The sequence below is a fragment of the Bufo bufo genome, chromosome 1, assembly GCF_905171765.1.
Source record: "Bufo bufo chromosome 1, aBufBuf1.1, whole genome shotgun sequence".
Classification (NCBI taxonomy): Eukaryota; Metazoa; Chordata; class Amphibia; order Anura; family Bufonidae; genus Bufo; species Bufo bufo.
The window spans coordinates 263,763,358-263,779,811 of record NC_053389.1 but is presented as its reverse complement, the minus strand read 5'-3'; the positions used below and the strand labels follow the sequence as shown (position 1 = coordinate 263,779,811).

Below are 16,454 nucleotides of genomic sequence, written 5' to 3'. Positions count from 1 at the left end.
AAAGTAATTTTTTAAATTATTTTACGTTACGGCATTCACCATATGGGATAAATACATTTATATTTTAATAATACAGGCATTTTGGGATGCATGGGTGCAAATGATCTTTCTTTTCTTTTTTTTTATTATGGGGAAAGAGGATGATTAGAATTTTTATATATATTTTTTGTAACTTTTTTTACACTTTTATTAAGCCCCCTTAGCGGCCTTTGAAAACCCAGACGATCAGCTGTTTAAAGAGGAGGCGGTGCTCCATGTGAGCACCACTTCCTCTTTATTAGGGCTCGTTCACACGAACGTATTTTGCGCTCCGTATAAGGACCGTTTTCTGCGTTCCGCATACGGTCCATATATACGGAACCATTCATTTCAATGGGTCCACAAAAGATGCGGACAGCACTCTGTCTGCTGTCCGCATCCATTGCTCGATTCCGGGGCCCCGCAAAAATGATGAGTCCTGTCCTATTCTTGTCCATTTTGCGGACAAGAGTAGGCATTTCTATAATAGGCCTCCTGTTCCGTTCTGCAAATTGCGGAAGGCACACGGGCGCCATCCGTGTTTTGCGGATCCGCAATTTGCGAACCGCAAAAAACGGCACAGTCGTGTGTGAGAGCCCTTACACTGCCTTTCGTCTCAGAAGTGCAGTCTAATACAAGTACCCACTCCATTCACTTGAATGGGACGAGTACTTGTAATTACACTATGCTGCTGCTGCAAGGGTGATGAAGTATAGTGTAAAGACCAGGAACCCCATCCCCCCACCTATACATCTACTGAATTAGGGCTCATGCACACAAACGTTTTTTGCGTTCCGTATACGGACCGTATTTTGATTCCGTATACGAAACCATTCATTTCAATGGGTCCGCAAAAGATGCGAACAGCACTCTGTGTGCTGCCGCATCCGTTGCTCTGTTTCGTGACCCCGCAAAAATTATGAGGCATGTCCTATTCTTGTCCGTTTTGCGGACAAGAATAGGCATCTCTATAATGGGCCTCCTGTTCCGTTCAGCAAATTCCGGAAGGCACACGGGAGGCATCTGTTTTTTGTAGATCCACGATTTGCGGACCGCAAAAAACGGCACGGTCGTGTGCATGAGCTCTTATACTGACATCATTATGTCAGTATAATTCTGTAGAAATACAGAGCAGCTATGTAGAGTACTTTCACAGTAGCGGCAGCCTTTTCCTGCAGGCTGTTCCAGCGGGTGAACAGCCTGCCGGATCCGTGCTGCCGCTAGTGAACGCGTGCCGCCTAAACATGCCGAGAGGCAGGTGGAATAAAACTACGACATGTCGTAGAAGGCTGCTGCTCATGTGAAAGTAGTCTTAGAGCAGCGTGTTCTGTGGTGGACCTGCGTCATCCATCCATGCATTACTACATTCTCCCCGCAGTGGCCATTAATTGGGAAATATCTGTCCTGACAAGACCACCCCTGGCAAAATCAGCTGTCTGCTAGGGGTGTTGCATTCTGAATATGGGTGCTGGCATGATACAGTTACTGCAGATGGCATGCATCTATGTCAGGAGAACGTTGCACACACAGGAGCTGTGCCTGCTTCATCTGCTGTGGCCCAGGGCAGGGCAGTGACAGGGATGGGCACCCTTTCTTCCCTCGGGACACCCTAATGTTGGGGCTCCTGCCTGATGGTAGTAGGATGCCCTTGGTGTTGTGAGTTTGGTGCGGGGGCAAGGGAGAGCGTGTAGGTGCTGTGGCCGGCGAATGCAGGGCCGTCTTTAATATTGACTGGACCCTGGGCAAAAATTTACTTGGGCCCCCTGGATCCTGCCTTCCCACACCTTAGCAGGCAATCACGCCCTCCACCACAACACACACACAAAAAATCCACACATCTGGTAGAGTACAGTGAATGACTGTAAATACTTCCAGTTGTGAAGACTCCAGCGGCTCAGGATCAGTGCTCTGGGCAGCTGGGCTTAGGCTGGAAATGGGCACCGCTCTGCAGGAAGGAGACCAGGGCTCGGCTCACCCTAGTGTTACAGTGCACCCCAGCACCCCACAGTATGCAGTATAGCACCCTATAGTATACAGCAACCCACAGTATGCAGTATAGCACCCCACACTATACAGTATCCCACAGTATATAGTAGAGCAGTATATCACCCCACAGTATACAGCACCCCACAGTATACAACACCTCACAGTATACAGTAGAGCAGTATAGCACCTCACCATATACAGCACCCCAAACTATACACGATACAGCACCCCACACTATACAGCCCCCCACACTATACAGTACAGCAGTATAGCACTCCACAATATAAAGCAACCACAGTATACAGTATACAGCCCCCACAGTATCTAGCGCCCCACAGTATACAGCCCCCACAGTATCTAGCGCCCCACAGTATACAGTACAGCAGTATAGCATTCCACAATATACAGCACCCACAGTATACAGTATACAGCCCCCACAGTATACAGCCCCCCACAGTATACAGTACAGCAGTATAGCACTCCACAATATACAGCACCCACAGTATACAGCCCCCACACTATACAGTACAGCAGTATAGCACTCTACAATATATAGCACATACAGTATACAGCCCCCCACAGTATACAGCCCCCCACAGTATACAGGCACAGTATACAGCCCCCCACAGTATACAGGCCCCCACACTATACAGCACCCCACTATACAGTAGTTTACAGTATATTAGCATAACAGTCCCTGTCACCTTTTTCTGATGTAATCTTCACAAAAAAAGCTCCACAGTTAAGGTAAACTTCTACAGCAACACTCCTGGTAGAAAGGACCTTGATGACCTCATAGCCATGTGACCAGTAATATTGCTAGATTACTGGTCACATGGTGATGATGTCATCTAAGGTCCTAGAGAATCACAGCTCTCACAGTACGCTGCCTGGAGTGCCGGCAGGCATGGCATGGCAGCACCCCCTGTGTAGCTGACAGCCTGACACCCGGGGCAGTGGCTAGCAGGGCTCAAGAGGCAGCTGCCTTGGGCCCCCCAGGAGCAACTGGGCCCGGGGCAGCTGCCCCTTCTGCCCCTTGTTAAAGACGGCCCTGGGCGAATGGGGATAGAGACAGTCAGTCTCTCTTAACTAAAGTGCAGAATGTGGGTTGTAGTACATCTTACAGTAGCAAAACACTGATCCAGTCAATTCAATCAGTTGACAGTGCAAATCTTTCCAGATAGCAATGTATGGTTATATGCCAGGATGGTGATTGTAGTACTCATTCACTCTATCTCCCCAAAGTCACTGTCTGCAGAAACTAAGGCTGGCAATATTACTTGTGCAATAGTGGGAGTAATTCCCAGCTGAGGGGTACAGGATTAAGATACGGTGGGCCGACCATGTCCGCTTGTGAAGGGTGTCTCAGCAATGTCTCCCTCACTGCAGTAAAGTCTCCAACAGCCTTAAACTGCAAATGCAAATACCTTACTGACTGTCTCCAATGCTCGGCCATGCAGACTCTTTCCTTTCTCTGTCTCATTCTGGAGTAATTTTAGAGTAGAAATGGCTTTACTGCTCAGAGATGATGATTCTCTGGAGATCAGGCTTGGTGTTCTGGGGAGTGACCACATGTAGCTCCTTCTCATTTCTTCAACTAATACACTACAAAGTGACTGACTGGGCTAGGTACAGACCTAACTGCTTCCTCTAACTTTGTGCAGGGGCTGAGTCAGAATCGTTAACCCCGACTGATCCATACAGAGATATGCTGGGACATTACATGGCATTTACATATCAAATAACATTACATAATGAGAACAGTTTACAAGTACCCGATTCTGGGGTACAGCACATGGTGCGGCAATAGCCAAGATCGGAGATAACACGGGTCCTTGCTGTTTAAGCTCTCAAATGCTGTAACATTTAAGTGGTTAAATAGAGGAGGCTCCCTTTATCTCACCACTGGTACCCTGTGTTTCAGTTATGGGATGCCTATGGTTGCCAGTGGACTAAAGAAGGCTCCCAGGCCTGCCAATTGTGTATGCCTGTCAGTTTTACAATGACAGGCATATAACTCTACCATACAAATCACATACTTGTTATTTGTTATAATGATCCAAACCAAAACGGTGGAATTGCTTTTATTGTCATTTGTTTATATTGAGAAAAGTAGTAAAAAACGATATAAATCGGGTATTGCTGTAATCATACTGAAGCACAGAATAAAGAACAAGTCATTTATCATGGTGAATACCGTAAAAACAAATAACAAAAACAATGGCAGAATCATCGTATTGATAAAAAAAAAAAAAAAAAAGAAGATAGGCCAGTGCTTAAAGGGGTTGTCCGGGTTATATCCCCATCTTCACCCCTCTGACCCCTATGATATGAGCAACAGAGCATTTCATGCTGGATTGCACAGGGCAAGGGCTTGTTTGTTTACTTCCGCACACTGCTAGGCGGAGGCCCGGCAGTGTATTTGGTGACATCACCGGCTCTGATGGGCGGGCTTTACTTTACAGGCTAGGGCAGCGCTAAAGCCTGCCCATCAGTGCCGGTGACGTCACCGGGCTCACTACTGGACGGAAGCTTCCACCTAGCTTACAATATGAAGAGCCCGGTACATCACCGGAACTCCATAAAATTCCTTTGCTCTGCGCGATACAGCGCAGGCCAAAGGAGAGCATCGGAGCATGAAATGCTCCAATGCTCATATCCTAGGAGCCGGAAGGATGAAGATGGGGATTTGTCCGGGTTCAGCTCTGATAATCCCGAACAACCCCTTTAAGGGGTTAAGAACACCTGTCATGTCACCCTTTAAGGGGTTAAGAACACCTGTCAGGATGACCTTGAAGAGTTAAAGGAATATTCCTGTCATGATAACTCCCACCAATATAAGAGGGGGTTTTCCAACTGGGACCCTCATTCTTTGTGAACCAGACCATAGAACCACCAGCACTCATCTGAATGGCCTCCATGTAACACTACATTACTCCTGCAGGGACAATTCCTGGCTGACCACGGCTTCCGACGGTGAAATCATCTTTTTGCCGCTGGTCTCAGGAGTCATGGTGATTTAAAGAACTGGACATTTGATATGAGCTGAACATGTGAATACAAATGTGGTTGTAATTCAAATACTTTCTCTGTTTGATCCATTCTACTGTAGGAACCAGCTTGTTGCAGGAAATTGTGTATTTAGTAAGTCAAGGAGCTGACCCTGATGAGATAGGTCTGATGAACATTGATGAACAGCTGCCTGTCCTTGAGTATCCACAGCCTGGATTAGACATAATCAAGGTATGTTCTTTTCAGGAGACTTGTCATTAAGGCCTCATGCAAACGACCGTTGTTTTATTCCGTGTCCGTTGCGCCGTTTTTCGTGATTTTCTGCGGACCCATTGATTTTCAATGGGTCTGTTGAAAACTCGGCTAATGCACCGTTTGCCATCCGCGTCCGTGATCCATGGTTCCAGCCCGTCAAGAAAACATAACCTGTCCTATTATTTTAGCGGAAAACTGTTTGCGGACCCATTCAAGTCAATGGGACCGCAAAAAAAAAACGCGGAGGCACACAAGATTGTCATCCGCGTCCGTTTTTTTCCTATCATTTGCATGGCAAACCTGTCTTAGACTTTTTTTTGCTTTCCTTTATGTCTGGTGGTCCTCCAAAAATAAAGGAAGACACACGGAAACAAAAACGGAACAACGGAACCCCATTTTGCGGAACGGAACACAACAACGGTCGTGTGCATGAGGCCTAAGTGTCACTTGACCCTTCTCATTACAATAGTACTTCATGCCTTTGCGGGCCTTTTACATTTGACCAATGATCAAGAAGGAACATTACCCATTCCTGAATATTGCCCCGTGTAAAAATGCCGCCAACCACTCTAATCTAGTTTTTTTTGGATGATCTCATTTTGTTTGTGGTATAAAAAATAATTGTTTTTTTTTCAGCAGCACATTGCCCTATGTAAACAGGGGTTATGACGTCAATAAATCAAAAACTGTATGGGGATGAACAATCACATTAGTGTTCATTCGTTCCCACACTTCTAATGATTGCTGCATAAAAAAGGCACTTAACTGGCACTAATCAACATGCTGTATCGTGGTCTAAGAAGTAGAAATCTGCCAGTGGAAAAGGACTATTAGTGAACTTGAGGACCCATAGTCATCTAAGATGCAGTATTGATTCCAAAGACCCCTTTACATTGGCAGATGTTCAGGGCAATTATAGGGAAGGAGTGTTCCTATGATGCTCGTTCCCAATAACTGTCCTGAGTAAAGGTGATCACCTAAAGCTCGTTCATTGGGGGGAAGCATCGTTGAAAGCATAGTTTCTATGCAGCACATTGTACTGTGTGAACAGATGTGTGCTGCCTGGAAACAATGAATCTGTAGGGGGAAGAGCGATTTCTGCAGCTTTCACATCCTCTAACACACAGGCAATTATTGGAAATGAACTGTTCGTTTCTGATAATTTCCTGCTCAGTAGGCCCGTGTAAAAGGGTCTTAAAGGGGTGGTCTCATCATAGACAATGGGGGCATATCGCTAGTATAATGCCCCCATTGTCTTATAGTTGCGGGTCCCACCGCTGGGACCCGCACTTATATCAGCAACGGAGCCCCGCAAGGTGGTGGATGGAGAGGACCAGCCACCACCAAGCCGGCTCCCCATAGAAGTGAATGGGAGCACACTGCACATGACCGGCCACCGCTCCTATTTACTTCTATGGGCTCGATGGAAATAGCCGAGCCAGTGCTCGGCTATTTTCGCCGGACCCATAGAAAATGAATGAAGGGCGGCTGCGCATGCACAGTGTGCACTCCTTCACTTTTGGGGCTCCGTTCTCTATATAGGTGCGGGTCCCACACCTATAAGACAATGGGGGCATATCCTAGCGATATGATCGTCTAGTAGTAGGAACAGAGGAATCACACAATATAGAGTCATAAGAGCAAATGTTCCAGAATAATTCAATGAGGAATGCAAGTACTTACAAAAACAGGGATGTCAGCGGCACCGACTGGTCCTCTTTAATGGCTTAAAAGGGTTGTCTCATCATAGACAATGGGGCCATCATGCAATAAAGGTTCAACTGGAAATGGAGGTAGTTACTAAAACAGACATGTTAGGAGAGATGACAGCCTCCTCTTAAAGGTGTAGGCTATATGATACCGTTTTGGCTGATCTACAGTTAGGTCCATATATATTTGGACACAAATTTTGTTTTTGTTTTTACCTGTTTACTAAAACATATTGAAGTTATAGTTATATAATGGACATGGACATAACGTCCAGACTTTTAGCTTTTATTTGAGGGTATCCACATTAAAACTGGATGAAGAGTTTAGGAGGTTCAGCTCCTTTACATGTGGCACCCTGTTTTTAAAGGAACCAAAAGTAATTGGACAATTGACTCAAAGGCTGTTTCATGGGCAGGTGTGGGCAATTCCTTCATTATTTCATTCTCAATTAAGCACATAAAAGGCCTGGAGTTGATTTGAGGTGTGGTGCTTGCGTTTTCAATATTTTGCTGAGAAGTAAACATGTGATCAAAGGAGCTCTCAATGCAGGTGAAACAAGCCATCCTTCATCTGCGAAAACAGAAAAAAAAACATCTGAGAAATTGCTACACTATTAGGAGTGGCAAAAACTACAGTTTGGTACAACCTGAGAAAGAAAGAAAGCACTGGTGACCTCAACAATGCAAAAAGACCTGGACGCCCATGGAAGACAACAGTGGTGGATGATCGCAGAATAATTACCATGGTGAAGAGAAACCCCTTCACAACAGCCAACCAAGTGAACAAGGCTCTCCAGGATATAGGCGTATCAATATCCAAATCTACCATAAAGAGAAGACAGCATGAAAGGAAATACAGAGGGTTCACTGCACAGTGCAAGCCACTCATAAGCCTCAAGAATAAGAAGGCTAGATTGGACTTTGCTAAAAAAAAAAACATCTTAAAAAACCAGCACACTTCTGGAAGAACATTCTTTGGACAGATGAAACCAAGATCACCCTCTACCAGAATGATGGAAAGAAAAAAGTATGGCGAAGGCATGGCACAGCTCATGATCCAAAGCATACCACATCATCTGTAGAACACGGCGGAGGCAGTGTGATGGCTTGGGCATTGTTTGGGCAGTGTTTATTGATGATGTGACACAGGACAGAAGCAGTAGGATGAATTCTGGGGTTTCAGAGACATACTGTGTGCTCAAATCCAGCCAAACTGATTGGTCGGCGTTTCATAATACAGATGGACAATGACCCAAAACATAAAGCCAAAGCAACCCAGGAGTTTATTACAGCAAAGAAGTGGAATATTCTTCACCTGATCTGAACCCAATAGAGCATACATTTCACTTGTTACAGACTAAACTTCAGACAGAAAGGCCCACAAACAATCAGCAACTAAAAACCGCGGCAGTAAAGGCCTGGGCGAGCATTAAGAAGGAGGAAACACAGCGTCCGGTGATGTCCTTGAGTTCAAGACTTCAGTCATTGCCAACAAAGGGTTTTCAACCAAGTATTAGAAATTAACATTTTATTTACACTTATTTAATTTGCCCAATTACTTTTAAGCCCCTGAAATGAAGGGATTGAGTTGAAAAAATGCTTTAGTTCCTCACATTTTTATGCAATCATTTTGTTCAATCCGCTGAATTAAAGCTGAAAGTCTGAACTTTAACTGCATCTGAATTGTTTTGTTCAAAATCCATTGTGGTAATGTACAGAACAGAAATTAGAAAGATGTTGTGTCTGTCCAAATATATATGGACCTAACTGTAGCTATCTATCTAATGTCTAATCTATCCTAAAGGTGGATGTCCAGAACTATGCCAATTATGTCCATGGGCTTTGTCAGATATTGCAGCTCAACCCCAATCACTTAAATGTTGCAATACCAGAAACAGTCATGTACATCAATGGTGCCATTCCTGGAAGGAAGCAGCCCTGTTCTTCTAATCTCAAGCTTTCTCTCTAAATCTCTGTTATGTTGTTGTAGATATATTGATAATGTTCCATATATGTTTGCTTTGTTTTAGGAATTGACATCTCCTAGACTTATAAAAAGTCACCTCCCATATCAATTCCTGCCTACAGACCTGCACAATGGAGAGTCCAAGGTGAGGAACTCTGACTGATGATGATGGGGCAAATGTTTGGTTTGGTCATTTTTGTCTTTAAAACGTAATTGGGAAATGCTGAGTGAATAGAAGAGTGTATCTTGCTCTAGAGAACCTGTCCTGCATTCCATGCCTAACCTTGTTTGAATGTGGTTCAGTGTATGCGGATTAGGCCTCATGCACACAACAGTGTTTTTTCACTGTCAGTGATTTGGCTTCAGTGGTCCGTGTCCGATTTTGCTTCAGTTGTGTTTCCTTGTGTCTTCTTTTTTTTTTGTCTGACAGGGGAAAAAAAAGGAAGGTTAATGAAAAGTGAAATTTTATTGCACCAAGGTCCTGTAGAAAAAAATGGACGCGGACACGGATGATATACCAGTTGTGCATCCGTTTTTTTTGACGGACCCATTGACTTGAATGGGCCCGTCCTCCGTTTTCCACTGACAAGAATAGGACAGGTTATATTTTTTTGACAGACTGGAATCACGGACGCGGAGAAAAAACGGAGGACTATCAGTTTTTTTTCACAGCTCCATAGAAATGAATAGGACCTCCGCTAAACTGTGAAAAATGACGGAACGGACGCGGATGCACACAACGGTCGTGTGCATGAGGCCTTAGTGTTATAATGTTGGTTCCTTTACTAGATGTCACTGTCATATATAGAGCTGATACCTCCTGGCTAGGGTTGAGCGAACCCGAACTGTAAAGTTCGAGTTCGTACCGAACTTTAGGATTTTTGGACCCCGAACCCGAACTTTTCCGTAAAAGTTCGAGTTCGGTGTTCGGCGATTTAATGGCGCTTTTTGAAAGGCTGCAGAGCTTTTAACTAGTGTGCCCTTAGAAGCCATCACAGCCATGCCAACTAATGGCATGTCTGTGATTGGCCAGTGCAGCATGTGACCCAGCCTCTATATAAGCTGGAGTCACGTAGCGCCGCACGTCACTCTGCTGTGTTTAGTGTAGGGAGAGGATGCTGCTGCTGTGACGGAGAGAATAGGAAAGAAATAATCTATCTGATATGACATCACAACTTGTTATTAACTCTGCGATTTTGTTTTGTGGGTGCAGTGCAACATTTTTTTACCCTGCCCTGAACCCAGTGACACAGAAAAATAAGTTTTATCCGTCTGTTAGTTAGATGGGCGTCGGCGGCCATTTTGTGCAAGTTCAGTCCACCAGCACTGCATATGTGCCAGGGACAATAATTTAACCTAGTTCTTATAGTTCAGTGGGCAACATATACCCATTTTTTAAGTGCACCTGCACTGCATATGTGCCAAGGGAAGGGAAAATAATAGGAATCCGTCTGTGAGTTCAGGGACCCAGGGGGTGACATATTCCCTTTTTATTCTGTAAAATACAATCCAAGTAAATCCATCTGTTAGATTCTGTGGGGACCCAAAACATTTTTTTGCTAAAAAGTACATTTTCGCCCTGCACTGCATTTGTGATAGTGAAAGAAATTCAGTTAAATCCATCTGTTTAATTGTGGTTGAAAAAATCATATTTGTTTTCCCATAAAGTACCTTTGCGGCCTTTGCTGCATTTGTGACAGTCCAATACAAGCGTTAAATACTGCAATTATATTCAGGTTTTAAAAAAAACACCCATTTTGTGCAAGATACTAGATTTGCGGCCTTTGCTGCATTTGTGACAGTCCAATACAACCAGTCAATACTGCTGTTACATTGTTGGTTGACAAATTAAAATATTTTGTGACCCTGAAGTAATTGTATAAAATTCGCCTGTCACACTGTTGTGTGACCTCAAGAAAATGTTCCTCTTTATGACACCGACACTGCCTTACTGTCAGTGAACATAATTGTTGACTATTGGCGGTTATATTGTCGCCTGACATAAACCATCTGTTAGTTTGGTTGGTGAACGCAAAGAATGAGGAAAGCGTCAAATAAGGGACGTGGCCCCGGTCGTGGTGCTGCTGGTGGAGCTCCTGTTGCAGGGAGAGGACGTAGTCGATCTGTGTCAGCTACACGCACAAGTAAAACACCTTCCTCAGGTGCGAGTAGGCGACAGAACCTTCAGCGTTATTTGGTCGGGCCTAATGCGGCTCTACGAATGGTGAGGCCAGAACAAGTACAGACGATAGTAGATTGGGTGGCTGACAGTGCCTCCAGTTCCTTCACATTGTCTGACACCCAGTCCCCTGCTGAAAGATCAGAGTTGGCACCTGCAGCCCATGTCAATCAGTCTTTCACCTCACCCCTTTGCAAATCAGCCAAGCAGTCTGAGCCCTAAGTCTCTTCTGCTTTTTGATGACTCTGCTAGCAGGGTTTCCCAGGGCCATCCACATAGCCCTACCCCAGAAGTGGAAGAGATTGAGTGCACCGATGCCCAACCACTTATGTTTCAGGATTAGTACATGGGAGGACCACCGCAACAAGTCTCGGATGATGACGAAACACAGGTGCCAACTGCTGTGGCTTTCTGTAGTGTGCAGACCGAAAAGGAGGGCAGGGGTGAAGACTGGGTGGAAGATGATGTGGAGGACGATGAGGTCCTTGACCCCACATGGAATCAAGGTCATGCGAGTGACCTGTCTAGATCGGAGGAAGAGGCAATGGTCGCACAGAGCCACCAGCACAGCAGAAGAGGGAGCAGGGTGCAAAAGCGGAGCACCCTCCATTCGTCTTCTCAGCGCAAATTGAATGATGATGATGAGGAGGAGCAGGAGGTGGTTGCCTCTGCTACAGAGGGTAGTACCCCATAGCAGGTTTATTCCATCTGTTCAGTGTGGATGGGCCGAAGAGGAGGAAGAGGATGAGGAGATTGAGAGTCATCCTACTGATGAGGACAGCAAAATCTTGTCTGTTGGGACTCTGGCACACATGGCTGACTTTATGTTATGCTGCCTTTCCCGTGACCCTCGCGTTATACGCATTTTGGCCAACATGGATTACTGGTTGTTCACCGTTCTCGACCCCTGCTACAAAAAGAACTTCTCATTTCTCATTCCTATGGCGGAGAGGACTAGCAAAATGGTGCAATACCAGAAGGTCTTTGCGGATAAATTGCTTCAAAAATTTCCAGCTGACAACGCTGGCGGCAGAGTACGTAGTTCCTTGGGCAACCGAGGAGGTGAGACGAGGGGAACACATGGCAGTTCCAACAGAGGCAGGGCAACACTCTTCAAAGCCTGGGACAGTTTCATGACACCCCGCCAGCACCCTCACCTGATGCTCGGCCTAGTGTCACAAGGAGGGAAATGTTTTGGAAGATGGTGAAGGAGTACGTAGCAGAACGTGTCAGTGTCCTCAGTGATCCCTCTGTGCCTTACAACTATTGGGTGTCCAAGCTGGACACGTGGCACGAACTCGCGCTCTATGCCTTGGAGGTGCTGGCCTGCCCTGCCGTTTTCTCTAAGCGGGTATTTAGTGCTGTTGGGGGCATAAAAACTGATAAGCGCATCCGCCTGTCAACTGAAAATTCTGACAGGTTGACTCTTATCAAAATGAACAAGGCCTGGATTGCCCCTGACTTCTCTACTCCACCAGAGGAAAGTGGCTGACCATAAAGGCACTTTAAATGTGTTTTTATGGTGTATTGAATACACCGTATTCCCATGCACCCCTTCCACCACAAACAAGGGTATATGGTTGAATCTTCCTTTTCTTGTCCTCGTCCTCCTCCTCCATCATATCAACATGCTTATTAGGCTGCCCTCTCTCCTAATGTTTCAGATGGTCAGATCAGCAGCAGGCCCTCGCCCCTAATGTTTTAGAGGGTCAGCTCAGCAGCAGACCCTCATCCCTAATGTTTTAGATGGTCAGATCAGCAGCAGACCCTCACCCCTAATGTTTTAGATGGTCAGCTCAGCAGCAGGCCCTCGCCCCCTAATGTTTTTGAGGGTCACCAGCAGGCCATCAATCATAATTTTTCAAGGGTGTGTATGATGCCCTCCTTTATGTGTAATAAAGGGTGTATCGGGGTGCCTCTTTCTTGTAATTTTTAGCAGCACTTGCACTTTATATACAAGTAAATATACAGGAAAGAATGTTTCCTAACAATCTTTACTCTAAAATCAATTTTTAACTTTGGTTTTGTGCGTATTATTGTCAGTCTGTAAAAGTGGCATACTACTCGGAAAACATCGTTCCTAGCAGCGACCTGGGAGTCCAAGATGCATCTAGACATACTCCCCATGCTGTTCCCGAAACATTTCAATGGTGTTTCAATCAATTTCTGGCCTGTGAACCAGACACCCTCCCCTCTTCAGAGCAGGGGGTGCCTGGTTTAATGCTCTGGTTCTCCCATTGACTTCCATTGTGCTCGGGTTCTCTGTGGAGCACCCAAGCATCCCGAGGTGTTTTACTCGAGCACCCGAGCACTTTGGTGCTCGATCCATACTAGTATACACTCATGACATAAGTGTTCGCACTGCTATCAAAAGCTTTCACCTGGAGCTTCTCCAGCTCTGATAGGAAGAGTAGTACAACATGCAGAACGATTCTATACGTCAGAGCGACAGACATCCCACTGGAATCCTGATGGACCCAATTATAAGTCATCGGGATCTGCCAGGGGGATTGTTTGCTGTCTGCGATGTGTCTTTCACAGTGTCATGGCTTCCAATCTTAAGTGAGGAACAAAAAAGGGCACACTCCGAGCAAAATCCTTCCTGTTTGCCCCCAAATAATGGCACTGATTCATAAATAGTATAGGAGCCCCTTCAGCAGATGCTCAAATTTCTGGTCTCAAAATTGACTTCCTTTCAGTAAGTGCTCATGCCCATGCTGCGGACTGCAAATAGTGGTCTGCAATGCACGGGTACCGACCGAGTGCACGCTGTTTGTGGACCCATTCCCTTAAATGGGTCAAAGATTCGCAAGATACGTTCCGCACTGCAAAAGAATAGAACATGTTCTATTTTTCAGCGGTGCATAGGCACGGACCAAAATCACACGGAAGTGATTTGTAGTGCTACCGAGGGCTTCTGATCCGTGGCTCCGCTCCACTGCATATCTTGTGGATTGCGGACCAATTCAAGTCATCCACAGTATGGCCTGCACACAGCCGGTGCCCGTATATTGTGGACCCGCTGTGTACAGGCTGCAATATGGGCATGGGGCACTTGTGAATGAGCCCTAATTTGCATCGGTTTTCAGGTGAAAACCTAGACCAGTGGTGCCCAACCATTTTTCATCTGAGGGCCGCATTAGACTTGGTATAAATTTCGCGGGCCGGAACCAGGTAGCTTTGCCAGAAAGAAATGCAAACGCTGTGAGGGGGCACGTGTGAGCATTACTACTGTGAAGAGGGCACATATCTGGCATAACTACTGTGAGGGGGCACATATCTGGGCATAACTACTGTGAGGGGGCACATATCAGGGCATAACTACTGTGAGGGGGCACATATCAGGGCATAACTACTGTAAGGAGGGCACATGTCAGGGCATAACTACTGTGAACAGGGCACATATCTGGGCATAACTACTGTGAGGGGGCACATATCTGGGCATAACTACTGTGAGGGGGCATGTGCGAGCATTAGATCTGTGAAGAGGGCACATATCTGGGCATAACTACTGTGAGGGGGCACATATCAGGGTATAACTACTGTGAGGAGGGCACATATCAGGGCATAACTACTGTGAAGAGGGCACATATCAGGGCATAACTACTGTGAGGGGGCACGAGTGAGCATTACTACTGTGAAGAGGGCACATATCTTGGCATTATTACTGTGAGGGGGCACATATCTGGGCATAACTACTGTGAGGGGGCATGTGTGAGCATTACGTCTGTGAAGAGGGCACATATCTTGGCATTATTACTGTGAGGGGGCACATATCTGGGCATAACTACTGTGAGGGGGCATGTGTGAGCATTACTACTGTGAAGAGGGCACATATCTTGGCATTATTACTGTGAGGGGGCATGTGATTGTATACATGTGTGTAATGTATGTAGTGCAGTATGTGATGATCACACACTGCACTACATACATTACACACATGTATACATCACATACTGAGCTGTCACCTTCTTCTGCAGGTCTACCTTGATGTCTGGTCTTTAGGCTTCAGTCAGATCCTCCACCGCCATGCTTGCGCCGTGTGCCCGACACCACCAGGAGCTGGCCCCTCCTCCTTTCATCTCCCGTCGGCTTCTCCTACAGCAGGGCGCTCTATCGCTTTAGTGCCCGCCCAATCTTACCAATCAGGGGCGTAGCTAGAAATGACTGGGCCCCATAGCAAAAAAATGTATGGGCCCCCCCTCCCGGATCTCCCACCCCCACATACCTATCGGACCTCCCACCCCTTCCAGAGCTCCCACACCAACATCCCCACACCCCTCCCTAGATCCCCCTCAGTGTCATCCACAGATCCCCCCCTCAGTGTCATCCACAGATCCCCACTCAGTGTCATCCACAGATCCCCCCCTCAGTGTCATCCACAGATCCCCCTTCAGTGTCATCCACAGATCCCCCCTCAGTGTCATCCACAGATTCCCCCCTCAGTGTCATCCACATTTTCCCCCCTCAGTGTCATCCACAGATCCCCCCTCAGTGTCATCCACAGATCCCCCCCCTCAGTGTCATCCACAGATCCCCCCTCCCCTCAGTGTCATCCACAGATACACCCCCCCTCAGTGTCATCCACAGATACACACACCCCCTCAGTGTCATCCACAGATACACCCCCCCTCAGTGTCATCCACAGATATCCCCCCCTCAGTGTCATCCACAGATATCCCCCCCCTCAGTGTCATGCACAGATATCCCCCCTCAGTGTCATCCACAGATATCCCCCCCTCAGTGTCATCCACAGATATCCCCCCCCTCAGTGTCATCCACAGATATCCCCCCACACCCAGAGCCGCTTCCTAGCTAATTTATTCACTGCACTTGACTTGCCTCTGTGAAATTGAAGAGAAGCGTCGTAATCTTGCACAGGCGCACTGGCAGAGGCCAGGAAGACGGTGCATGCGCACTTCAATGCCTCTGCCAGTGCGCCTGTGCGAGATTATGGCGCTTCTCTTCAATTTCACAGAGGCAAGTGCAGTGAATAAATTAGCTAGGAGGCGGCGCCGGGCGGGGAGATTGCAGGTACAGGCAGCATCGCTTTGCTGCCTGTGCCGTTCGCAGCGCTCCCTGCGCTGATAAAGTCCTGTAACTGCGCGGACCACATGACACGGCTTTGCGGGCCGCATTTGGCCCGCGGGCCGTAGGTTGGGCATCACTGACCTAGACAAATCTGCAGCAGCTGTGAGCTGGCGGTGAATGCACCTAATATACGACGAGTCCTGCAACTCGCCATAAACTAGTCGCATCCACCGGCTGTGCTGGAGATTTCAGAGACCGGCATAAAACGTCAATCTATGATAAATCTCCCACAATGCTT

General features: G+C 46.6%; 1 protein-coding gene across 1 annotated transcript in view; it reads left to right on the top strand.

Annotated features, from left to right (window-relative positions):
- SULT4A1 (sulfotransferase family 4A member 1) overlaps window positions 1–16,454 on the top strand; it is a 123,878-nt gene that overhangs the window by 2,614 nt on the left and 104,810 nt on the right. Inside the window, exons 2-3 of the mRNA XM_040439182.1 lie at window positions 5,117–5,247; window positions 9,011–9,091. Coding sequence (XP_040295116.1) covers window positions 5,117–5,247; window positions 9,011–9,091 — 212 coding nt within the window. The remainder of the gene's footprint in view (window positions 1–5,116; window positions 5,248–9,010; window positions 9,092–16,454) is intronic.